The sequence below is a fragment of the Battus philenor genome, unplaced genomic scaffold (assembly GCF_028537555.1).
Source record: "Battus philenor isolate CCGP_79_NKW_IND1 unplaced genomic scaffold, ilBatPhil1.0.hap1 SCAF_7, whole genome shotgun sequence".
NCBI classification, from domain to species: Eukaryota; Metazoa; Arthropoda; class Insecta; order Lepidoptera; family Papilionidae; genus Battus; species Battus philenor.
In genome coordinates this window covers 8,841,627-8,867,864 of record NW_027181737.1, presented here as the reverse complement: position 1 = coordinate 8,867,864, position 26,238 = coordinate 8,841,627, and the positions used below count along the sequence as shown (strand labels likewise).

At 30.9% G+C, this 26,238-nt stretch overlaps 1 protein-coding gene across 1 annotated transcript; it reads right to left on the bottom strand.

Moving 5' to 3' along the window:
• Positions 1-445: 445 nt before the first annotated feature.
• Positions 446-25,004, bottom strand: LOC137930868 (uncharacterized). Its single transcript, XM_068774205.1, has 12 exons — positions 24,815-25,004; positions 7,455-7,576; positions 6,597-6,705; positions 6,149-6,261; positions 5,921-6,033; positions 5,025-5,103; positions 4,109-4,236; positions 3,174-3,287; positions 2,239-2,384; positions 1,382-1,488; positions 1,213-1,303; positions 446-601 (listed from the first exon to the last, which is right to left on the bottom strand). The coding sequence occupies exons 1-11, from the start codon at positions 24,872-24,874 to the stop codon at positions 1,216-1,218; spliced, it is 1,179 nt and encodes a 392-aa protein (XP_068630306.1). The 5' UTR covers positions 24,875-25,004; the 3' UTR covers positions 446-601; positions 1,213-1,215.
• Positions 25,005-26,238: the final 1,234 nt, after the last annotated feature.

The window sequence follows — 26,238 nt, the reverse complement described above, 5'->3', positions numbered from 1 at the left end:
AAAAAAAATGCAGTTTTTGTTACAAAAATTGTAAAGTAATATATGTTTTATATACAAATATTTTTACATACTTTTATTATGTATTTTATTAATGTTATTCTAAAATGTATACACAATTTAATGAATAAAATTTTGTATTATAAAAATACCGTATAAGTATTTAAAGAATATTTAGGACGGATTCGTTGTTTATCAAGTATTATCTACACAATTAGCTATTACTATTTAAAGAAACAGTATTTTTATAGTTTCTGACATTTGAGCGACTGCAGATCTTAATATCTCTTAGATAAGAATTGAATGGCACAAATAAAATTTATTAAGTTCGTGCATTGTTAAGTATAATTAAACATCGGTTTTCAGAAATTTATATCGTTCCAACTTTTTTAGTATTACATCATTTTTATGAAGGACTTAAACTAATAAAGATAGTTTCATTAAAAAATAAAATTAAAAATTTGACCTTACAAAACACATTATTAATAGATATTTGATAGTATTACTATCTAATAAAGAATTTAACACAAGATGTTTACATCTATGGAAACCATTTTGAGACTATTTAAACTCGTTTAATTTTCGGATGGCTACGTCGTGTTACCTGAAAGAAAGTCAGAATGTAAAAAATGGATAGTTAATTTTTTTTAGCATGAACAAAAAATTGTAATTTGTTTAGTAATTCAGATTTTAATTACATTTCTGATCACAAGAGAAATTGAAGCTAGAGGGTAAGGAGTATTATTAACCTTATCTCTAAGTTTGTTATGAAAGTTAAAATTTTAAATTATATGATTCTATCAACATAGTTGGATTGGTTTTTGATTGTGATTTATTTAAATTTGATTAATTAAGATTAATTAAAAATAATGTCTAAGAGACATTATTTTTAATTAATCATGAACATGGTTGTATACTACAGAATATAAATAAACAGAAACTGGACTAGGTCTGATCTAACAGAGCACATTTCCGGAAAATGTTATCAATGTTTAATATGAACCTCCGGAACATTCATGAATTTCAAGATCAATCAAAAAACGCGTTTTACTAATTAATGTGCTGTTCCCACCCCTTTGAGGCCTTAATACTTAGAAGTAATCACCCTGTATAGTTTTCTGAATAATGTTTATGTTTTTGACATTTGTTATAACTCTACTAGTTTATGTAAACACTTTCAAATATATGTATTTTTTAAGTTTTTGTTAAATTTACCGTTCAATGTCTATTTCTGTGCATTCCGGAGTGCCTGCTGCCTGGTCTCGATTGGACTATCGCATAGTGATCGCTGTTGTCTGACACGGATCTAAAAAAGTTCAAATATTTGGTAGTTAATAAATCAATATTAAAAATTACAATGACGTAATTCGTAAAGTAACCTTACCTTGTTGAATGTATTGTAGATGAAGGGTATCTACTGCCATATTGGCTTCCGTGCCAACTGCGATAAGGATCATAATCTTCTACAACTGATGGATCCTTCTCGATTACCTGAAAATAATTAATATATAGATTAATAAATGCTTCACCAATATTGTGTTTTGTCAAAAAGTTGGACACTTTCAATAAGATAGGATAATTCCAAAAAAAAAAAAGTTAACGAAATTTATTAGGTACTTTAATCTCATGAAATTTAAGTCAAAAAGACCTTAAAGAAAATAATCAACACCGATAGATCGACTTTTTATACTTACGCACGCAGCCCTGTTTCCTTTTGGAAATATTTGTTAACAACTTCTAAACATTCACATTGATTACGTGTATGTTTGGCGCCAGAATATTCCAATATGATAACGACCAGGACAAAACTGAGGTTCACTTTGAAGATATTCCTCAATTTAAAATTATACAAAACACTATAAGGGTTCCCAACGCTTTTTTATTTGAGAAAAGCCCACAACAAACCTCAGTCTGATTTAAAATTTTATCATCTTAATGTCCTCAATACGGAACAGAACAATTATTTGCAAGCAGTATTATCACGTAATAAATCTTTACACAATAAAATGATTTTTTGCTAGTCTTTGTTTGATGAAAATTTATGATATGATAATTCTGTGGCATTACATAAAAGTTTCCTGTAAAAGCGTACACCGTTGGCCACAAATGGGTTACTAAATTTATGGAATCAGGAGGAAGGTATAACGAATTTGTTTTTATTTGTAGCATGGTCTATTATAGATTTGCGTACATCCCTATTATTCATGTATTTACAATTTATTATTATATAATAATACTAACATCAGTCCTGGCACAGGAACAGGTCATAGCAGTGCAGAGGAAGCAATTAATAAGCAGCATAACGAGGAACATGACTCCGAGAGCGATAGCCAGATATAGGAGCCAGAGGGGTCGTACACTTCCATCGGTGCAAGCCAGTGCTGCAACTATACGAGACAAAAAAATATTATTATTGTGTCTTATTACAGGAAAATCAAATAATTATTAAGTATTTTTTTTGTTATTAAAAGTAGTTTTAAATTTATGTACCAAGACCTGTATAAACCTTTTCCAAAATATTTTTTGACCGAAATTCGTAGTTGCCTTATTAGCATTATCATATGCTATAGGGGTCAGAGCACAGAGGGTACTTAGCCAAGACCTTATTTTATGTAGCCTCGTGGGCTCGGCTGGGGCCGCTATGTATTACTTTCATTGCAAGTTTGTAACGGCTCAGAGCTTTGGCGAGCTTTTACTTGACGCAAAGGATACTTGGTGGGGTACATTTTTTAAAGAATCAGAGCTCGTTACTAGGAAATAGTCAGTAAACATAATGCATGGGTAATTTTATAAAAATTTTTTCCAAGAAAGATACAAGAAAAATGGTTATCATTAAATTAAATAAGTATTTTTTAATAAATATTATATTTGCTCTTAGTTCTGAATGCAATATCGAAGAGAATCACCTGTACCGATGATATATAAAAGTTGTATACAACAAAAGTATATTAATTCTATTGATATATGGGATTTCTATAAACACCTTTCTTACAAACCTTTTTAAACAAATAGGGATTATTTTTATAGATATTATACATAAACCGTATTAATTAAGAAATAAGTTTATGTTAAAATGTTTTTAAGTCCTTTATTAAATATCTGTTGGAGCTATAATTATCCAGACTTAGTGTATGACGAGATCGTGGAAGAAAAATGTCCAAGGAAGATGAAATTACCATTACTGTCATTAGGATCCAGCACGAATACACTAGTGGATGCTGTGAAGCTTCCTTCTTCATCGCTCGCCTCTGGGCTGCCGTCATTTGTGCAATCGACTACAGCACAACTTCCTAAAAAGGAAGAACACTTCTTTAATCTATGGTATTAATAAAATTTAAACGGACAGGATTAGTTCAACCGGCGTTGACGACGGCACTATTGTACAAATTAGTACATTTTTTAGCTCAAATTATTATCTTTACAGAATAAACATCGAAGAGTGCAACCATCGTTGAATAGCAAGTAATATTCTTAAAGTAAATGCAAATGGATTTGAGGTTTTGAGGTTATATAAATTATCTGTAGGAACGAAACGTACACTGACAATACTGCAATGAAATCTATACATCACATTTAATCAATAATTCTTGACTGGACTTTAATTTCTGTCTATTATCGCTAGTTTTTTTTATTGATTTTTTTATCACAAGCACTTGTCCTTATGTTTATTAACAATTATTGTCGAATACTTAATGCCATAAAAATCGTCCTTAAGGTTGTTCTATCTTGAAACTACAATAATTTCAAGTACATAATTTAATGTCTCCAGGTAAGTCAATATAGTGAAGTTAATCCAAGTTGACCGGTAATAATAATAATGTAAGAATCTAATCATAAGTTACATCTTCATTAGTGATAACACCATTAAACAAGTTGATGTTAAATATGATAGCTTAATTGACACTTCACAATCGACATTGGAACCGGAAGACTGCGCCAGAATAATATCATTTGATAAACTACCGCATATAGAAGTATAAAATAAATACCGTTTCTGGTTAGACTTAGGAGTTATGTAACGTTTATGTAGGTTTTATATATAGCTTCTTTACAGGCTTAGCAATTAATGAAAAAGAAATAAAGAAAATGTTATATTTTTATTTAAAATTACCTTTGCAAACACCGATGTCGCACTGGAAATTCACTTGCGATGAATCAGGGAACCGGAACAACGAAGCTATCGATAATTCTGCAACTCCGTTTTCATTTTTTACTGCTATTTGTTGATTCATTGGACACCTAGAAAAAATACAAGATTTTAAACCAATTGTTTGATTAAAACAACGATAAGAGATAGATACATTATAACAGTCAAATAGTAAATAATATAATTGTACAACCATTTTCAAAATATAACAGCCGCTTAAAAAGACTGCTTCGAAAGAATTGCCTACAAATTGAATTGTAACAATATATGTTCTTTACTTTTCATATTATACTTAATTATCTAGTATATTTATTTTTTAGCATGTATATATGTATATTGCACATTGTGTTAACTGTTTCATTCATTCTTTGTTTCTAAATAATGGTGAATAGCATAAATTCTCTCTTTTGTTATTTAATAAATATTCATAAGTAAACACATGAGTGTAGAACAGACTTCAAATGACATTTTCGTTTCTGGTATAAAAGTAACATATACATCCACGTTTTGTACTTTTAATATTAATAATACTTATATAATTAAAAAAAGAAAAGTCAACTTTAATAGTAATATTTTACGCTACACAAAATTGAACGAAAATCATTGGTAAGATAAATAATAGATAAAATTTATATACATATACATAATATTTTAATTCGCTATACAAGACACGAAAATATTATCTGCAGTAAAAATGTTTTTATACAAAATAATTACAAAGTACATAACAATTAAAGTTAATCATTTGTTTAAACTACATCATCATTTGCTTAAAACCACAAAATACTGTAAATACGATGTATTTGATTCTTTTTCAGAGGAATAACCGCAATTTTTGCTTTATTCTGGAATAAAGAAAGTAGTACGTTGTTTTACTCACCCCCTCTGGTCCAATAGCTCGACGGTATTGTTCCGCATATTAAAAGCGAAGCAATTTTTCATTCTTATTCCATGTAGTCCTGTAATTTACATATGGAAATTTCAGAGACCGTGAGAGTTCTTAACATTTAATGATTAATTATTAAATAATAATGTAGTTAAGAAGCGTTAAATTTTACATGTTGCCAATATACATTTATTTCTTAACAGTTTTATGTCGTATTTTCAAAGTTTTGGAATCATTTTAGAGCTTGGTTTCTGAGCATTGTTTTTTTAAAGTTATAATGCCTTTTTAAAACAGACGCCACCCATTACAAAAATACTTTTACCGTTACATATATATAGTGGCAGTGTAAACAAGTTTTAGAAACTTTTTTTTTAAGTTTTTAGTAAAAGTTATAGCGAAAGATAAATAAGTAAATCCCTCTGTAGGTGTTTGTCATTTTTTGTTTTTCATTGAAATTTGAGTGCAGTTACGTATGTAAGAAGTTTATGTTTCTTTAACTATTGTTTGTTATTTACAAACATTATGCAGTAACTTCGTAGTTATAAGGGCGTAGAAAAATAATTTTGTAATGATTATGTTGATAAATCAAAAAAATAAATAAACCAACTGTCCCTACCCCGCTTCATCTGCACTGCCTTTGTTGGTGGTATTTCATAAGTTCAATTCTTAGTATTTTTTTATATAAAAGTATCTTGGCTAATTTACTTTTTAATTATAAGTATTAAATATGGCATAAATTTTAAAATATGTATTTTTGTTATAAAAGCTCCTTTTATCGCGGTGAAGTTTTTACCTCTACTGTATAGAAGTATTTCTACTTATGATTCCAGAAATATTGTGATGTAAAAAATACCGTATCAATACATAAGTGGAAATTTCTCATAGTTTACCGTCTGATTTGCTAATTTCAGCTCTAAGAGTGTAATGCAGGCCGAAGGCAGCGTTAAATACTTTACGACCATTGTCGTCCAGCATTCGAAGAGACACCGTCGAAGTTTCATTTCTGTAAGGAAAGGTTAATTTTAAATCATTTGAAATCGTTTAATATGGCTTTCTTAAGGAAAACTATTGGAATAGTTACGTTTGCAGAATATTTTGAGTACACACTCAATACGTACCTGGAATTTTTGAAGCCAGTTTTTCCACATGTGATGACGTAGAATTTGTCGTCTGCCAGCTCTAATGTTCGGTGCACGCGTACCGCTAACGGCAGCGAACGTTCGTCTGTGCGCTAAGGAAATTTTAAAGTTGTTAAAGTAGTTTATTATATGAGGCTAACATTAAAAATTCAAATGTATAGCTATTAATAATTTATACTTGTAAATAAACAACATAAATAAGTCAAACCAAATTTATCTGGTTTTTATGTAAATTTTATTTACAAAAAAAACAATAAGTGGGAAAGTGAATAATGGTAAAACTGGATTTTAACTCTTATTCACACGTTTACCAATTCCTTGTATATTCAAAAGATGATTTCCGTAAAAGGTTTTAAGTTAAAAAAAAAATGAGAAAATAATTAATAAAAATGTTATAATATTAATAAAAAGTAAAAAAAACACAAACGTTATTCCAGAAGATACCGCAATAATCGGGGGAGCCCGGCGTAGCCATTAAACTAATATCAAAATTCAAAGTTTCGCTGCCATTACCCGTCGCCATGCATGCCGGCGTTCTGGAAATCAGATGTAAAGAAATAAACGAAAAGGAAATCCGAAACTAAAACAAAATAATTAAAGAAATTAAAAAAAAATAATGCAGGACTATCAATTTTAATCGACTATAGTTTTGTTTTTTTTTTTGTAGCATTTCCGTGCCATTAATAATAATAACAGTTATGTACACGTGTTTTCAGTTTCTTTCTTAACAATCGTCCTTCGAATTTCTTGTATTTAAAAAGTACGTAAATGAATTAAGTATTACGTATCTCTGGTTTAAAATTATTATTATCAATTTAGCGACGAGATAAACTGCTGGACGCAGGACTCTCAGGTATATACAAAATATGGTCGTTTAACCACCTTGTGGGTGAAGTTTCTACGCTGCACTTGCCACTCCATAACTTTAAGACGCCAGCGACCATCTATTCTCTCTGATCTTTTCTGCTCGCTATGTGGCCTGCTCACTACCATTTCAACTTGCCAATCCGCTAAGATGTGTCGTTGAGAAATCTCGAGCATAGCCCTCTTCATGGCTGATGAGTGAGTGTGAGTTCCAAATGGTACAAATTATTTAAATACAAAAAAGAGATAAAGTCACATATATTGACCTGCCTTATTTTTCTGTTGTGACTTCATACTGATACGAAAATAATATATGTATATATTAGTACTCTAATAGAAACGCTACATATTGTTGTAATTGTATCACATAAAATATATTACATTACATATATCTACTTAAATGTTTACAATATATTATTACCTGAATTCGCGTGCGTGTGCTATTCCATTGAAAGGTTGGTTAAATTCGATATTGATTGACATGACACCGGTCTTACATGTCGCTTTTACTGCCGGAGAAAATTCGCCGCTGCTCTCTGTATTCTGAAAATAGTAAATGAAGATTTATAGAATTTATAACAGGCATTACACAATATATTAATAACAAATATAAACACTTAATCAACCGCTGTTGTATGAAAATGAGATGAGACCATCAGAGTTAATACGGTTGTAGAGAATCGGTCTCTAGGTGAATGCTTAAGCCTTTATTTGTATTACTAAACGTATAAGTCAAAATAAAACGTTATTATTTTTATTTAAGCCAGTTTGTACTTAGGGTTGATTAGTGAAATTGCGGCCACTGCCTTCCCATTATTGTTTCTGCGAAATGTAATTTTCGTGATATCTCCATCGAAAAAAAAAAAAACGATTTATAAATGTAAATTTGTTTTGGAACCTTCGGTTACGTGCAAAATCTTACTACCTGCACCATGTTTCCCAGTAACGATTTTATTTGTCTATGTATTTGTAAAGAAAATAAATTATAAGAAATTTACAATTAGCATTAGTTTTAATTCGATTAGAAATATTTCTTTTCATAAGCGAAATCATATTGATTTTTAATTAATATGATGAAATAGATATCAAACAAATATTTTCCGTTTTTATGTAATTATACGCCAAAGAAATATTATAACGTTTCTAACGTTTTTTGTATTCATGCGCAGTAACATCTTTGAATGTCGCGGATACAGTGTCAAAGGCACAGAACACGATTGAATTACTTTCAAATATTCGTATTAGTGTAAAATATTTACGTCATTTAAAATCAAATGAATTACATAGAAACTAACTAACTAATAAAAACTAACTAAGTATGTCTTACGATACTTTAAACAAGCAGTCAATTTACAATTAAAATACAGTTGTCGATTTCTAAACGCAAAATTAAACCGAATGCCAGCTTATCTTTGATATGAGGTTTGATATTGTCTAAGAACAGCTGCAAAGCCGTAACAACAGGATTACTAGCCAAATTATAGAGAAAAAAACTTATCTGTTAGTAATGTCACATTATGAAATAGCAAGCCATGATAATGTAAGCATCTGATATTTCTTTTGTTAAGAACTTTGAATAAGGTAAAAAATTTAAAAATTGGCACTTGCTACAGTTTAACAAGAAAAATAAACAGCTCAAAATAACGTTGATTAGTATTTTAACATAAAGTTCTTTAGATTTACTTACTGTATATTACAACCCAAAAAAATAACCATTGTGCTGAATAATAACATTGGTATTTTCAGCACAGATTAAGGTAAAGCTATTCTAAGTCGAGAAAGGTAAGAATGCAAGGTGAGTGTAGGTAATTATTTTTAATAGCAAATTTTATAACGTTTTTGGTTTTGAAATATACTTTATAAATTTGTCCTTGTCCTAATTTTACGCTCAGTTGATTTAAAAAAATGTTGAATTATTTTCTCGACTAGATTCACCCACAAAATTCCTGAAGAGTTTTTTTTATATGTTAGTACACACGATAGGACAAAGCAGATAAACCATAAACAAGTATGATGGATTGAAAATTGTTTGTTCTTTGTTTAGAATTTAAAGATTCGCTTTTAGACATAAAATTACAATAAATCTCCCAAGAAGTGCATTTTTTTCTGCCTGTGTTTAAAAGTATACTGTCGTACTTAAATATTTAAAATTTATTTTGAGTTCATGTTATTGTGTAGATACAATAACTTCTGATGAGATGCGACATAAAATCATCTCACACTGCTGGCTTTATCGACACGCTTACAGTCGGTCAACGAGCCACGAGAGGGCTACTCGCCTAGCGGATTAGCAAAGTGGCAATGCGCAGGTCACACTACAAATGACCGCTGGGGTCTTGAGTTACTGGCGTGGCCACCAGGGACCGGCAAACGCAGCTTAGGACGTCTTCCCAAAAAGTGGACAAATGATCTTTTTAATGTCGCCGGAATACGCTGGATGTTACCAACCGGTCTTATTGGAAATATGAGGGAGAGGCGATGTCTAGTAGTCGACGTCTATCCCAAATTATGATAATGATGAATAGGTGTAATGATGAATATAATAAGAAGTTAATGAAAAGTCATCTGGAAGATCCCCTCGACCGATAAGACCGCCTCTTGTACAGCCGTTGCAAGAACCGTTTACCATTCGTATATTATTTTTCGTTAATGTCCTTATATTTTTATTAAAATTTACAAAAGAAATATAGTCTTCTTACATAGATAGTTTTTCACCTAGCAACAGAGGTAACCTAATCAAAGAAGTATACGGTAAATTTTTGTTTTTTGTTATATATTCTAATGCTGCAGCGGTATCGTGCTATGAACCTACATAATGTAATACTATTTATTATTGTGTAAAAATAGCAGTATAGTTTTCATTTAAAAACAAAATAATGATGACTTTGAATTTTTAATTATTGTTGCTGGATATAAATAGATAGTTTTAAGGTAAAATCAATGATTTTCATATGTTACGAAACTAAATTGTGTAACATTCGATAATTTTTTAACATTATTGAATAATTTATGTCTATTTTTACTGTAGAAAATCAAGCTCAGTATATTTCATGCATAAAGTTGTATGCAAGCGACACGATGCCATAAGGTTGCACCCTCAAGGCAGTGGCGGCTCACGACTCCTCCTTCACGATTTATCAGCTTCCTGGTCATTTATGAAATACAATTCTGATCCGATCAAAACGTACAAAATACTTTGATTATTTTCTGTATTTTTTATAATAATATACATGTGATTAGATGTAGGTCGGGCGAATGTATACCTGATTTGATTTCCTGTCAATTAATTTTTGGTGTACCCTTTACAAAAATCAATGGTTTCGGGGATAATGAATAATAATATAATAAAATTATAGTAAGCAAAAGCATCTTAAAAAAATCGGATTAGTAAATTTAATAATTAATTATTGTTTAGTATCTTGTTTCTGCAAATTTTGATTTATCTAATCAATAATTTATTGGCTGGTCGGAATCAAATACAAAAAAAGTACATTTATACTGGTTAATTGATAATCTGGTGGAAAAGCTTTTTGCTGACAAACGAGGGATACATTTACGCCTTTACAGCTTTTATACATATAGTCAATCAATCTGTATACCGTCATTATTAGTCAATTATTATAATGTTATATTTTTTGTACATTTTATTACAGAATGGTGGCAAGAAAAATCATTACTGTATAAGTGAAATGGAATGTAGTTAATAGTGCAGCATATTATAGGACTTTACATCATATTTTGAGAATTTCTACGCCTGGCTTATTCATATTAAGACGTACGGCATATCGCATTGACTCATTAATTGCAGTACCTGTGGTGCCCACAAACACGGACACAGCGATTCTTAAAATTATTTTTCATTAAAGTAGTACTACCTTCATTGAATCTTTCGTTATGAACTTGAAGGGTGGGCTTAAAGGAATACGCAACATTTGTTACACTTTTTTTCGGCTTTCCAGGCCGTTCGTAAAATTAAAATACACTACTCTGGCATGTAAAATTAAAATACACTATGTCACGCCGCCGAGTTCACCATAATTACACAGGTGAAAATGTAAAATCTTTACAGGGTTCAAATCCTTATACTGTATAACTGTCAATTCATATAAGAAAGCACTATCCACTATTAACTAATGATTTCAGAACTAATACAAAGTGTTTGGGAAATTCAGATTGCTACATGTTAAAATTAATTATTGTTTACTATCTGGCCATGCAGAGCTTATTGCCTGGCGGAGCTTTTTGTCTTGACGCATTTAAATATGAAAAATATAATAATGTAACATTTTTCAGAGTGAATACAGACGTGATAAGAAATAGGAGTAATTTTAAAAACTAAATTCTGTCAATCGAGATACCTGTAACATTATACATATCATGTTCACTCCATGAAAGCTTTTACACCTGTTACTCTACATACTGAATATGAAAAAAAAAACAATTATATTTTTATATTGATGTGTTAATACAGTTCATAATTTTAGAATGTTATAAATTCTTGTCAACAATAAAAATACTCTTCTCCTTCTATATTTAAAAAAACCTAATGAATTATTGTTGTTCATTTGACTACAATTACAAATGTCTGTAATATTAAGACCTATGGTGATACTAAATATCCATAAATATATTATATATATAGACCGCGTTGATAGTGTAGTGCGTTGACTATAGAAAAGATTTGCAATACAATATTAAGGGCGGCTTGTTTTTACTGTAGTCAACGTTGGATAGTACTAAGGTTGTGTCGTGGGACAGGACTGAGGTCAATGGACCGTTGACCAGTGGGACGCGGGTCAACCGAGCAATGCTTGTTACTTGGATAGCCGTGAGTCTGTGCAGAGTTTGTATTTTGAATAAAGGTTTCTTTTTGACAGCTATAAATACCATGTACCTCTCTTACTTTTAAACATTTAAAGTTTTATGAAAATTACTAAATTTATTGTTTAATTGGATATATTGATACATAATACTTTTCTACGATAAAATTATTTGTATTATTAGTCAGGGCCTTATAGCATGTTGCTGGTAATTTTGAAACAAATGCTGACAGCATCTGCGTCGATTTTATATTGACGCATTTATTGTATATTTTTTGCTGTTAATAATTAATATTATATAGTCTTAAAAAGAAATATTTCACGGAAAAAATATTTTAAAATAATATTTAAGAAATTACTTGAAATTATTATAATTAAAAATACTGAAATTAAATCTATGTTCTCTAGTTTAAGCTAAATCCCTGTTAATTTTTAGGTGCTGAGACTTAATGTATTATGTTAATGTTTATTAAAAGATTTTAATTCCTTAATAAATTTCCTTAAATTATATTTTTGTTTAACTTTTACTTATTAGCAGTACAAGTGGATGGATATACACGACTTTTGTATAAGAAATAAATTATCGAACATTTTGACAAGAATGCGAGATATAAGACAAAACTGGAGCCAAGCAGTAAGGGTGGTGGTGGTAAGTATGGTGTCCAAGGGATGAGAAGCGTGTGTTATGTTTTATCAAATACCAAACTGGGGTTGGGTGGGTCTCATAAGATAGGAGCAATAAATAGCGAAGTAGAAACGTATGCCGAGAGGCAACATGACATTAGATATATTTTTACTATTATCGTAAATGTATCTAAATAAAGCGCATATAAATATTATAATTAAATGCCATTGATTATTTTAAACATTTTTACATCATTATTGTTTAGTGGAAGTAACAATAGAATTTAGTAAGACAGAGCTCGAAGGCCGCCGTTAAGTATTTTGCAATCTAGACTGCCATAATCATGCTATAATAATTTTTTTCACGATAGAATTTAGTTAATATTGAAAGATCTTTTGTTTTGTTATGTAATATAAATAGTATTCAAATTTGCAAAGTAGCAACATTATTTTATATTATATTTTTTACTTACTTATATTTTTTATTTATTACATATATAATATTTTACCGGCTGTAAAAACAGGGTGATTAGTTGAAAGTGTATAAGCACTACATAGGTGAATGTACAGCACTTTTGCTGTCAATAAATGCATGATACACCTTATTCAAAAATCAAGAGCTCCAAAAATAATAAATAATGTAATGATGATGTTTAGTAGGAAAAATAGTTTTTTAATTCGGATTACTACATATTATAATTAATTAATGTTTACTATCTGCAGCTGAAGACTATGTACTGCAAGAAGTTATTGGTCTGGCACGTTTCAATAGGAAAAATTAATTAATGTATCTCATTTCAGATCCCTTTGAAGGATTTTTTTTTTACTTCACTTCTTTAAAGCTTTTACACCTGTAATAAATCGCCCTATAGAACATTAAAGATATAAGAGATATGGAGTTATTGCAGATAATGACCAATAATTTTTCATCAGTTCTATATATCTCGGTATCCCGAATCGACACGGAGATTGCGCGACTTCCGAATAACCATTTCTGCCGTCTCATTGCCATCTGATTAACAGTATAGCTTTACATTCGAAATTCGGAACACAATTACTCGAAAAATATTAATACCGACATAACTGTCAATTTCTTATGGACTTGCGAGTTCTATAAGACAGTGTTCGTTCTATTTATTCTCGAACCATCTATTACGACTTTTATTAAGCGATTACACAAAGCGGTACCGAATATTACGTTTGTTCAAATTGTTTCCATTTGATTCGCCTATGTAGTCGTATTTAATTATCTTCGTTTATTTACTTTTCATTGCATGCGAGACGAGATATTACATATACAATTTAGTAGCTTAAGTTACACGAGTAATATTTTCTTTTTTTTTTCAATATTTACAAATATATCCCCTACTTTCATTATATTTACTTCTGTATATTACCACAATAAATTTCTGAATACAATCATGTTTTGATTGTTAGGTTCTTTTTTAACATTTTCTGCTATATCAATACAAAATAATATATATATATATATATATAATATATATATATATATATAATATATATATATATATATGTATATATGTATATATATGTATATATATTAGTAATTTTTTTAGTTGTAAACACTTATCAGAATAGATTTGCCATAGTTTTATTCAGTTACAGTCAATTACATATTGAATATACTCTTGGCAGTGATATATATTTTCAGTATATAATAACGATTTTTATGAACTCAAAAATACAAGTTTTTTTTAGAACTATATTCTTCTACTTTTGAAATAGTGATAATTGAAGTCTCGGAACAAGTCCTTCCATAAAAGGTTCATACCTGTAACAAAATTATATAAGATGCAAAATTGAGTTCACTAGTGTTCTCATATATGCCGTGTTTGATGTAACAGCGAGGCAACCGGTCTGATGGCCGCGATACCGTCGTTCTACGTCAGTACTGGGCGTATATCTTACGACAGTCAATTTACTCACTCGTTACCATATAAGTAGCTTTAAATGTCATTAATTTTGTTAGTAATACAATATTCATATTTTACGTTTAAGTAACAAACATTTAATTTTTTGTTGTTCAAGTTCTTTAATTATATATTTACAGTCTGTATATATTTTTAAAGGATATATGAAGCAGGACAACCGTCACTAAAAATATTTTATTAAATTCCAGCTGATCCAACATACTACGTATTATCGAAAAATTAGTGGCCTGACACAGTCCACTAGATAAAATAAATAAATAAACGTATTTCAAAGTGATCACATTGTTTATTGAATTTATCTCTTAGTAACAGGCTTCCTGTTTTTTGCACGTATAGTATTTAAATAATCATAAGATTTTTCGTTGTAATGCTATTTATAATACAGAACATTTTTTTTTGTTACATTATCACTTCTTTTTTGGTTTTGAATATTTAACAGGTTTGTTTGAGTAAAAAAGTGTTATTTTTACTATTTTGCCTGTATTTTGTCTATTTGTAAAAAAAACTTCCTTGAGCCCTAACAAAAATATGAAAAAAGTTCATTGATCGAGCCGGTCTCGAGTTTTCAAAGTTCATTTTGTTTTATACAAGGTGATTAATTGTAGTAAAAAATACAGTACAAAGTCTGCAGGGACAGAGAGTAACAATAAATAACTTTTATAGTAATTATTATTATTTATTATTTCTTAAACCACAGATTTTTGGATATGTAATGTATACATATATATAATTATAAATATGTACAAATGTAACAAAATTTATATATTAATTAACAGCAAATGCGCTATAAATTGAACCCTTTAAAGCTTTTACACCTATAACCAATAACCTGGTATAGATTTACATATTATTTTATTTCAGATCAATTTTTCATTTCAATGGTCAATAACGAATGTTGTTACTTAGTGTCGTAATTATAAAGTTATCGGTATTAATTTTACTGTAGTATTTATGTCTGTCTTTAGTTCATATGATTAGCGACAAACATCGTCTTGTCAAATTTCTGTAAAATACCGTAAAATTTGGATTGTTAGATTATTGCTTTTTGAATGGTGTTTGTGATTTCCCACGGAAACCGTAATGTATTGTCAGGGACACCTTCGAGTTGGCGAATAGGAAGCGGTCAATGATGATTGCGAGTGGTAGCGGGAATGGCCGATCACCGTATCTAATGACATGTCATTTGTTTAACCTATTGCTGTATTACGTGCGCCGCCGGCATTGATAGAATACGTGCATGGCTGAACACATGTTTTTGTAAACTTGTAATCTTTATCCTAATACATATTGCTTCGGCGAATATGTTATTTAGATCAAATAATTCTAGAAGCAAAGTCACCGACATAGCTTGAAGAATTGACGTAGCACGAAGTGGCAATAGCCGTTGGGATCGAAGTGTTCTGGAGACGACGCCGCCACGAGCCAGTGGATGGGGCGTGGGTAGCCCCCTACTAGGTTAGTCAACCACATAGTCAAGGTCGATCTAGTAGTCAAGTCGCTGGATCTTTGAAGGAGACCTAGGTATTTGCAGTGGGCCTCTATCAACAGACAAGATGATGAATCCAATTTTTTTTTTACAAAAAAGTGTGTTTTTAAAAATAATGCGCTGTTTATAATGCTGTGTAGAGGTGTCTTAACTTTCTGCAACGTCAGACGTTCAATAGTTTATGTCAACGTTGGAATTAGATTGTCACGATCACGTAGGTGTTAGCTCTAGCTATCACGGTTATTATGATATGCAGAAAAATCAATCGAAATCAAAAAATTATCAAAAATCAAGGGATCTACCCTTCAAGATCAAGATAATACGTGGGATTGTAGGTAGATTAACAAGTTAGGTTTAAAATTATTTTTAATTATTTTATTGGAGATTATTAAACTTTTATTGTAATATTTACAAATATTATGAAAGTATCCCAAAATAAGTCCTACTGGCGACTATGAGTGCTGCAAAGCAGTCGTGTAGCTGAGAACATGAAAGTAAAAATAATTCTCGTTCTAATCCAATAAAAAATAGTTTTATAGTTAAATAATTATATTCGCACAAGTCATCATGCCACATCATGATGACTTGCGGCACAGAAGCATGGTCTCTCGTTCACAGTTGTTCAACTGGCGATGAAGAGGACTACGCACCAGATTTTTTTTCGAGATTGAATCAGAAATGAGGATGCAGGCTGCTTCCAACCGGTCCAATTGGAAATCTAGGGGAGAGGCTTCTATCCAGCAGTGAACGTCCTATAGCTGATGATGATGATGCTTCGCATATACCTAAGAAGTGGAAGAAATGAGATGCACAGAGCGATTTGATTGTATTTAATCAGACTCTAGGATTATAATGCAGTTTTACAAAGGGTTAAAACTAGAAATTCACTGCGCAATATCATACACTTTCATAATAAAGAATTAATTTAAAAATCCTACTAAAGTGTAAAGGGTTCTTAAATGATATTTTATTTTGAGAGTTAATTAATCTGATTGTTATATTAAGTACTCTCGTAGTTTTATTTTCTTAGTTTTTAGTTTTATTTGTAAGTAGTTTCTATTAATTAAGGCTGATATGCCATTTTTCTCTTGACCTAGACCTTGATTACTTGAATCAGTGTAGTGTAGTGTAGTGAAGAATGAAGTAAATGAAAAAAATGAAAAAAATAATGAAAAACGAACTCCATACACAGCATAGCGTAAGGACGTTTGTTCAATTGCGATATTAGCTTTTGGTAAGCTTCTCTGTACTTTTATTTACTTGTTGAGAATTGGATTTATTTGTAAAAGCAATACAAATATCTAAGTAAAATACAACTTTATTATACTTTGTTCTAGATTAAATATTATATTATGTACAAGGCATTTAAATTTACAGAGTACTCTTATAGCGACTGTCTTTTATAACGTTCAGGTTAAACAGACCTTATTGATCTCAGAAATATTAAAAATAAATATGGTAGATTTCTTTACATCCATAATCGACGGTAAAAGAGTAACAAATTCTATTTATACGGCTATTAGGAAATTGAAAAGTGACATAGCATAACATGTAAGATGATTCGAAGTGGTATTTGTTACATTCGTAACGACTGAGATGAAAATCGCAGACAATGTGTCACGGACACGCCTGTGTTGGTGTATTGTATCGTAAACAACTTATATAGATGTAGAATGACGTCAGTACATAATTATTACGACATTTTTAGAACCAGTCACTTTTTAACAAAATGTCTGTGTTATACATACATGAATGCTATTTGGAATTTAGCTTCAATAACATATTAATTATATTATGTATATTTACATTCAAATCTTATCTTTAAATTTGAATTTGGTATTAAAATAATCACGTCATCCCGTTTTAAAATAAATTTTGTTGTCTAATGCAAAATAAGAGCACTATGCTATCCTTTTATGGTGGTAGGTTATATACTCCATCGCTACAATTGTCAGAAATTAGGATGGAGAAATAGTATTTTTTTAAAAAAAGCGTGCAATGTTTTTTTACAGACATTGCTAACATTTTGATTACAACACATTTCCAATGAAACACAGTATCGTACAATTTTCTCATGTTCGACTAAAATAATAACCTCTTATGAGATTCGAACGCGCCGGTGGTTCAAGCGATAACTCTCTTTTTTATGCAGTGGGTGAGTTGTTATTTCTACACGCCAATAAGACTTACAAGTATTCGTTCTCCCTCTATAATTACTTTTTAGCAATCAGCCGAGTTCAAAATACGCGTTTTCCTTACAGCAATCAATTTCAAACAATTACACGATTTTACAACTCGGTCACGCAGATATATACTCGTATTAAAATTAATATTAATTTTTAACATACAGCTTATTAATATCTTTACCGAGACGTGTATGTTATTTATGACATTTCCATTGAAGGAACAAAAATTTTACTCATATGCTGAATAGATAGTATGTAAATAAATTTAAACTTATGAATAATACCGCGTTATTTTTTTCAAATTTCTCAAAATTAAATTCAACAGATTATCAAAATATCGCAAGCCGGTTGTCCTTGTGTAAATCGCATTCAAGAATACCTGGCGAGTTCTTATCTGATTGATGTTAAGGATGATGGTGAACGTTAACGGAGCCAATCGGTGTAGGTGCTGCTCAGTGGTTACTTCCGAGGATCTTATCGTGATGGCCTATGGCGGCCAAAACAATCAGAGCGTCTCGAACTTCATGTTTTTAATATTTTGGATAAGTACATCATTAATTAAAAAAATTATGAGAATGGTTACTTTAGTTAAAAATAGTTTCATCATGTTTCTAAAATATTTTTATTTGTAACAAATTATTGAAAACAAAGCTATAGTCGCGGACTGCCGCTTGAAATTGTGGATCACTAATTCGATTCCCGATCTAGGTACAATTTGTGTGAATTTTATATCACCGCTGATCACAAATTGTGAAAGAAAAAACATAAAGAAACCGATATACCCTACGACCAAAAATATGAAAAATCTATGACATGTGGCTAATGATCTGAACATTCTTTCTGATTGTAAAGTTTTTGTTAAATTACGTTTTTCTATTAGTAACTATAAGAAAATTGAAAATTTGTTATGGAATTATTTAAGTCCACGATACTACTCAATCAATCGTCAGGACTAGAAGTTAATAAAATTTTAATAATTGCGGCAGTTACATTGACATTTGGTTGTTGCTGAAAAAATTAAAAAAAAAATGGAATAAAATAATGCCGTCTTTATACACGGTTCAAATTATAGTGATTAGATTATATAATTGTAGTGATCAGATTTCTATCTGTATTTGATATTAACCCTTTCCACTCCAATGTCGAGTGTCACTCGACACTGATTTTGTTCCACAAGCTCCACTGGCGAGTGATACTCGACATGGTGTAATACTTCTTTTTGCGGAAAATTTTAAAACAGGAAAGACTAAAACGTTTGAATCACGACTGAATAAAACATATTCTAGAATCGCAAGATACTACAATTCAATTAAACTTTATCGATGCTACATAACAGCCTTGGATTGGAAAGGGTTAATTATTGTTGTTACAATAGTTTAAGCTTGGGACTTTCACTAGGCTACAAGTTGCCATTAAGTATTGCGATTCATAGTTATTTCAGCTGTCGGCTGCTGGACATTGAGCTCCCCCATAGATTTCGAACAAGACCTGTTGGATGCGAACTGTATCCGATGTGTTCTGATGACCTTAATAAGTTTTTCTGTCTATTATTTAAAATGTTTCATTTAATCAAGAACTTGCTAAATAGGAAAGTGCTGTACGGCTTTTTACTTCTTCAAAAAATCTGTTCAATTGTTCTTAAAATATGTTTGATGCCTTTTAAACTACTTTATATCTAGATAAAAATATTGTAGATTTCTTTTACAGATTGTCTACATAGATGTTTCCTGCCTTCAAGTGCCATAAGTGCAGTAATGTTGGAACAAATATTAAATTTAATAGGACCCACTGTTAAGGCATTTATTATTATATTTATAATGCATGATGTACATTATTAATACAGGTACTATATTAATAACATAATTACACAAAGAAAATGTCATTAGTTAAGTTTACTGTAATAATAACGTTAATCTATCTTTTGATAAAATTCGTAAAACCAATTTAAGCTCAAAGGGACTGGCAGGTAAATTTAACCACCCTAGAAAAGGAACGAAGGCTTGACCTTGTTCAATTCTGCAGAGGTCGTACGCGCGAATGTCAGACGCAATATTTACGAACACGCAATTAAGTTTAAACTTTATCGTTAGTTGATCTTTTTTACTATTCAAGTTTTGCTCGTAAAAATCTATAGAAGTATTTAAATAACTGTAAATAATAATTATTATTATTTCAGTCCAAAGACATCCTCTGATGAATATAGGCCGCCCCCGAAGAGTTTCAACAGCGCCCGTAAGAACCGGCTTCCGATGACTGTACAGGTCCTTTCTCTGTCATTCTCATGATCGGACGTCTGACGCTGCGCTTGCCAATCAGTGGTTTCTATTCCAAATAGCTAAGGCCCTAGCGCGCTATGTAGCCTGCACAATGTTATTTCAACTTATGTTCGTCTACGCTATTCCCCACTCATGATTCGATCTCGTAGAGAAATCCTGATACCCACCATGGCCCGTTGAGCGATTGTCTACTTGCCAATGAGGCTCAGAGTAAAGGACCTCGTTTCTGTGCCCAAGTAATCATAAATAACAATTTCTTGATAAGATTATACGACTCGAAATGTAAATATTTTATTTAAAACACAGAGGAATATATTGTACTGTGTAAAAGGATAATATTAATATTTAAGAGCGCGCTGTGGCCGTTGCAGGCTAACAATTGGTGACGTAGATTCTATTGCATTCAAAGCAGTTTAGCTTCTCCTTGAGCGTTCTATAGTTATTCGTCGCACGTCGGGCTACAACAGCGTTGTGTTTTGTTCCATTTGTCAACATGTACTGGGATCTTAAGTAGGAATGCCTTTAGTGTTTGGTCTTGGCGCAAAGTATTATATCTCATCGACCAATATAACTCATAGTTTAGTAAAACATGCACTAGGCTAAAATTTATCACGTTTTGTAAAATTCTCGTTCAAACACGGCTCAGATAAAAAAATAATAATAAGTGCATATTTTTAGCAGTCTCATTGTCATGATTATTTCGTCAGAATATAAATATTATTTATACAAATAATCACATATCAATTAGAAATATTTACAACCAATTGCACAGAAGCGCCTTTTATTGCCATGTCTAGTTATTTCAAAATAAATTCTTTCCCATGGCCGTAACGAATACTTGTATGGAAGTATTTATTGCCTTGCAGTTGTAATATAAATATATGGGTAACTTGATGTTTAGGTAATTCAATTAACCCGAACAGTTTTGTGCTTAAAGATCTAGTTGAAAATATGGTAATATATGGTTTAAGCGAAGAAATAGATATAACTTGGGAACACATCGATTACCAAACGTGTTGGCCATGAGATCGAGATAGATTTATTTCAAATAATTTTTTTATTGAAATTAAAGAATATACAATTAAACAAGACAGTGCCTAGTTTTAGGTAATTCTTTACTTCAATAAAACAAATGTTTGTGTGTGTATGAAAGTATACGTGTGCGTATTTAAGTATGAAGGAATTTAATTATTGCATGCTTGTGGATGTAGATTTAATGATGAGAGCTAGCGGTGTCACAAATTATAGGTCGCAAAGTTGCCAATTTTCAGCAAAGTTTGATTTAGTGGTAAGTATAGGCAATCGGATTTAAATATCCCTTTGTAGTTTTACATTGTGATCTTATAATTTTTATAAACAACATGGATTAACCAAGTAATTATAGATTCATTTACGATGACAATTTGTGTGCGACATGAGAAAAATGACAGAGAAGCGCATTTTGTTCGAATCTGGAATCGAATTGCGTTCCCCTGTAATGGTTTCCTTTAACTTAAAACAATGAGGTTAAGAAAATGCCTTAATCTGAGAAGATCACATAACAAACACAGGCGTGTTTTTTGTAGTAACTTTGTATATCGTTAACGTTGTTTAAGTTTTATATATTCTTTATATATGTTATAAGTAAAAAAATATAATATAATTCTAAACATGTACAAAGTGAATCATTCTTATATATGAAAAGCCTACTACAAATACGAAGTGAGTCAATATACGTTTTGAGTCACAGTTGTTTCCATGAATGATAGTAATGTTATTACAACTTGTACTGCATACCTATGGACCGTGCATACGTTGACACAGCTGCTTGATAGGTTCATATTCTTTTTGTATTTAATAATAGCATGTTCGTATGGCTGAAATAATAGCTATTTTCTTTGTTAGTCGTTAATAAACTAACATATATTTTTTAAAATTTGTAAAAGGTTGGCAATTAAGAATAATTATTTATATTTTTAACCTATCTCTTAGTACACCCACTGCGTGATTTCCAATAAGACCTATTGAAAACAGTTTGCATATAACGTCTTTCGACGACCTTAAAAAGGCCATCTGACCGTCCTTCGCTGCGCTTGTAAGTCCGTTATCTCTGCACCAGATTTTTGCTATGCTGGTAACTTTCGTCCTTCTGCGGATCTCTTCATTTCTGATTTAAACTTCATCAACTGTATAAAATAATTTTTGCTCTAAAAGTATGTACTATTGTTTTCAAACAATGTCGACAATTAATAATTTAAGTTTCGAATAAATATTATTTTTAGCCGTTTCTACTTTTCCAACGTAACATGTTCATGAAAAGATATTTTCTAAACTAAATTTATTTTTACGTGAAAAGGTATATTGCCATCAAAAGCGGTTGTTAATATCGTGACTACAATATTCTTTGCGTGACTACGTTTTGTGGTTGATTAAACTACGTAATATTACAGGTAGTTATTTTTGATGATAATTTAAAATAAAACTGCTGTGAAATTAGAAAAAAAAAAAGAAGGAACTAAAAGCAGAATGCATCAATAATACTTGCTTTGAATTTTCTCATGTGTAGCATACATACTCAGACTTACATGAGTTCAAGAGAATTGAAGACGTACTTTTGCAACTTGGGCTGACCGAACTTATTATATTTTAGGAACAGTCAAATTACGATGATCAAAAGTGTAAAAAACGCTGCTTTAAACATGTTTCGACAAACTTACAGGACGATTGGTTAAAGGTGTAAAAGTTTTTAAAAGGTGTGAATGTATAGCTCATTTGTCAGCTAGAATCTTTAAACGTTTTTCACCTATTGGAAATAGCACCCTGTTTAATGTGGTCATTTTGAATAATGTTACGTTAATTTATTTTTTGTTTTAGAACGCGACAAACCAATAACTTGTAGCAGTACACATTCTGCAGGAACAGACGGTAAACAATAATTTATTTTTGTACATGCATAGTTATTATAATTTTGGAAACTACATTATCATTACGTTACTTATAATTTCTGAAACCACTGATTGATGGACAGGGTGTACCATACATTAATTATCAGCAAATGAGCTATACATTCACCTCTTTAAAGATTTTACACAAATAACCATATATATTAATATATTGATTTGACGTATCGAGTCGCAAGTGGCAAGCGTTCTTTAAAGACAGCTCTCCTATAGTTATTCACGGAGAGCCTATCTCTGCCGATATAGTTCCTGTTAGAAATGTACCCTTTATTACAAAATAATATTATGTTTATATTTACAACATTTATCCTTCCTAATTTTGCCGTTTTAAATGTCAAGATGTGATGCAAAATTATGACACTCGTTTTGAAATTCAAAATTGTCTGCGTCATGTAGATTTGCAAGATAATTGTCTTGCCACCGAACATACCTCAGTGATTTCGGCTTGTTTATGAACTGAAATGCATTAGAGTTAAATTCAAATTCGTTCGCGTAGGCGCCAGTAGCCTTGCACGGCTCACCAACACTCGCAAAGGTTGTCCTACGCCTCAGCCTTATATGGAAGAGCTAAAGCAATCTATCTGGTACTCAGTAACCCAGACAACAATGCACTAGACCCACACAATTACATTTTTGCATGTACCACCAATGCTTCAACTTTGTTATAATCGATTTTCATTATTTCTTAAAGAGTAACATACTTTAAAAAAACATAAATTATTTCTGTGTTATGTACAAATATGTGTTCAACTTTGTTTACTAAAGAAAATGGAGTTTCAAGGTTATTATTATACAAAAACGTAAGCTGTGTTCAATACATATTTCAAATTTTTTAAATATAATTTATTATACATTGTAACGATTTAGTTTTATTAATTTTAATGTAATATACCTATACTAGCGAAAAAATAGTGCAGACGTCAACCCATGCATATATCAACGTTGTTAGTGTTCTCATGATTTGTTGTAGAGGCTAACTGGGTTACAAGTATTACGTCGTTTCGCGTAACAGTGTATTTACTCTTGCGCTTGAAATAAACTTGAAAATATCAGGAATTATAATTGTCTATTATTTTACATTTCCTAAATAACTTATCGGTTATGCTTCACGCACCGCTAGGCTCTTGAAGTACTTTCACTGCTTCATATACGGCAAATCATTTTTTGTCAATAATTTATATCTTCCCTATAAAGAAAATCATAACATTGAAAAAGTAATCACTAAACCGATAAATTTTAATTGAAGTTTAAGTATAATTATTGTGATCATTAAATAACTTTATCTTCCTCGTTTAACATATTCTTAGTATCAAATAAGTTGTAAGTAAATTACAAATGAAGATCAAAATTAACCAGAGACATTTAAGCTGTTCGCTGACGAATAAATTAAATCAGTTGTCTAAAAAATCCAAGAACAGAAAAACCTACGCTCTTATGATATTGTAAGCGCTGATATCATTAGCTGTCACATTAAGTTGTAATATTTATCAATTGTCACCTGGGCTGTTGTTGTTGCCAGCAATACGGCGCCGAGTAAGTAACTCAACTTCGACCACATGTTTTCCAAAGGTGTTGCACGGATTGTCACAATATTTAAGACGGTTGCGAGCGACTGTCAACGCATCATGACGAGCTATCGACACGCGGGCCCGAGTCACACTGGCAACTGGTAACCCGCTGCACGCCGCCAACCGAACAACAAACTTTACTTTCCGTAGGTTTAAACGGACGCGTTAACACCCGCGCCTATTGTTTTAGTTTGAGAATGTTGTTAACATGTATATATTGTCTTTATTTACCTATATTTGCCAGTGTAGAAAATCTTAATCACGGAAAGTTATGTCGTATATTCTTTTGTGGACACAAATATTATTATAACACATATTTATTGCTAGACAAAACTTTGAACAACTTTGCTAAAAAAATATTTGGCCTTGAAAATCCATTTTTTTTACTTTCTGTAGTAATAATAATATAGTATAATGGAATCATAATATAATATAATGTGATAAGTATTTACTACTTAAAAACAGCATGACTATTCCATTAATTTGCAAGGATTTATCACAGCCTCAAGAAAAGAAGAGAATCTTTTTATTCTTGTCACATGGTAAATATACGATAAAAACTAAAGAAAAAAAACCTATTAACATTAGATCATCGTTTTGTTAATGTAATTAAAATAGATATTATGAGTCCATCAGATCATCACGAAGTGAGCATTGGACACCGTGAAATGAATATACGTTGCTTCACTTGAGTATGAACGAGTTTCGTCTACGCAATGTTGCGTCGGCGGGCAGCATGGCCTGTAATTACAACACACACGCACACACATCGCCCTTATCTGTACACACAGTTCCACTACATAGGCGTATCGCCAGGTATTGCACCCGATGATCTTTCCGAAACTCCGCGGTTTTTGTTCGTTTTGTATTTAAACAAACTAGTCTGCACTTTTAGTTTTGTACCTTTTTACTAAAGCCTGTTTAACTTGATACGTAACATATTTATGTTTTAGATGTTTGGATGAGAAGAGTATGGGTAAATCGTTACATAATTAAATGTTTACCCATTTTACGGGATATTTTAAACGATATTCCTATAGTTTTATTAAAATTGAAAAATTCAAATATAGATATACGAAATATATACTGAATTCCTGACACGGGAAAAACTTAAACCAAATAAACTAGGACGACAGTATCTTTCACAATTTTAAAATTATAAATTATCCTTGATAACTTTGCTATGTATATTACTAATTCTAAATATTTAAGGTTACACTTAAACATAGATTGTATTCTCTCAAATATAACTTGCACAGTTTATACTAATTATTCAAAAACAGACAATAATTTGTACAGTGTAGACATATATATGACAACCACATATAAGTTTTTAACACAGCAAATGAGATTT

Coding starts and splice junctions, on each gene's coding strand:
- LOC137930868 (XM_068774205.1), bottom strand. CDS start 24,874: ATGTGGTCGAAGTTGAGTTACTTACTCGGCGCCGTATTGCTGGCAACA. Junction 7,577..24,814: donor TGGCAACAACAACAGCCCAG/GTGACAATTGAT, acceptor TACTATTTTCAG/AATACAGAGAGCAGCGGCGA. Junction 6,706..7,454: donor GCACACGCACGCGAATTCAG/GTAATAATATAT, acceptor TCTGATTTCCAG/AACGCCGGCATGCATGGCGA.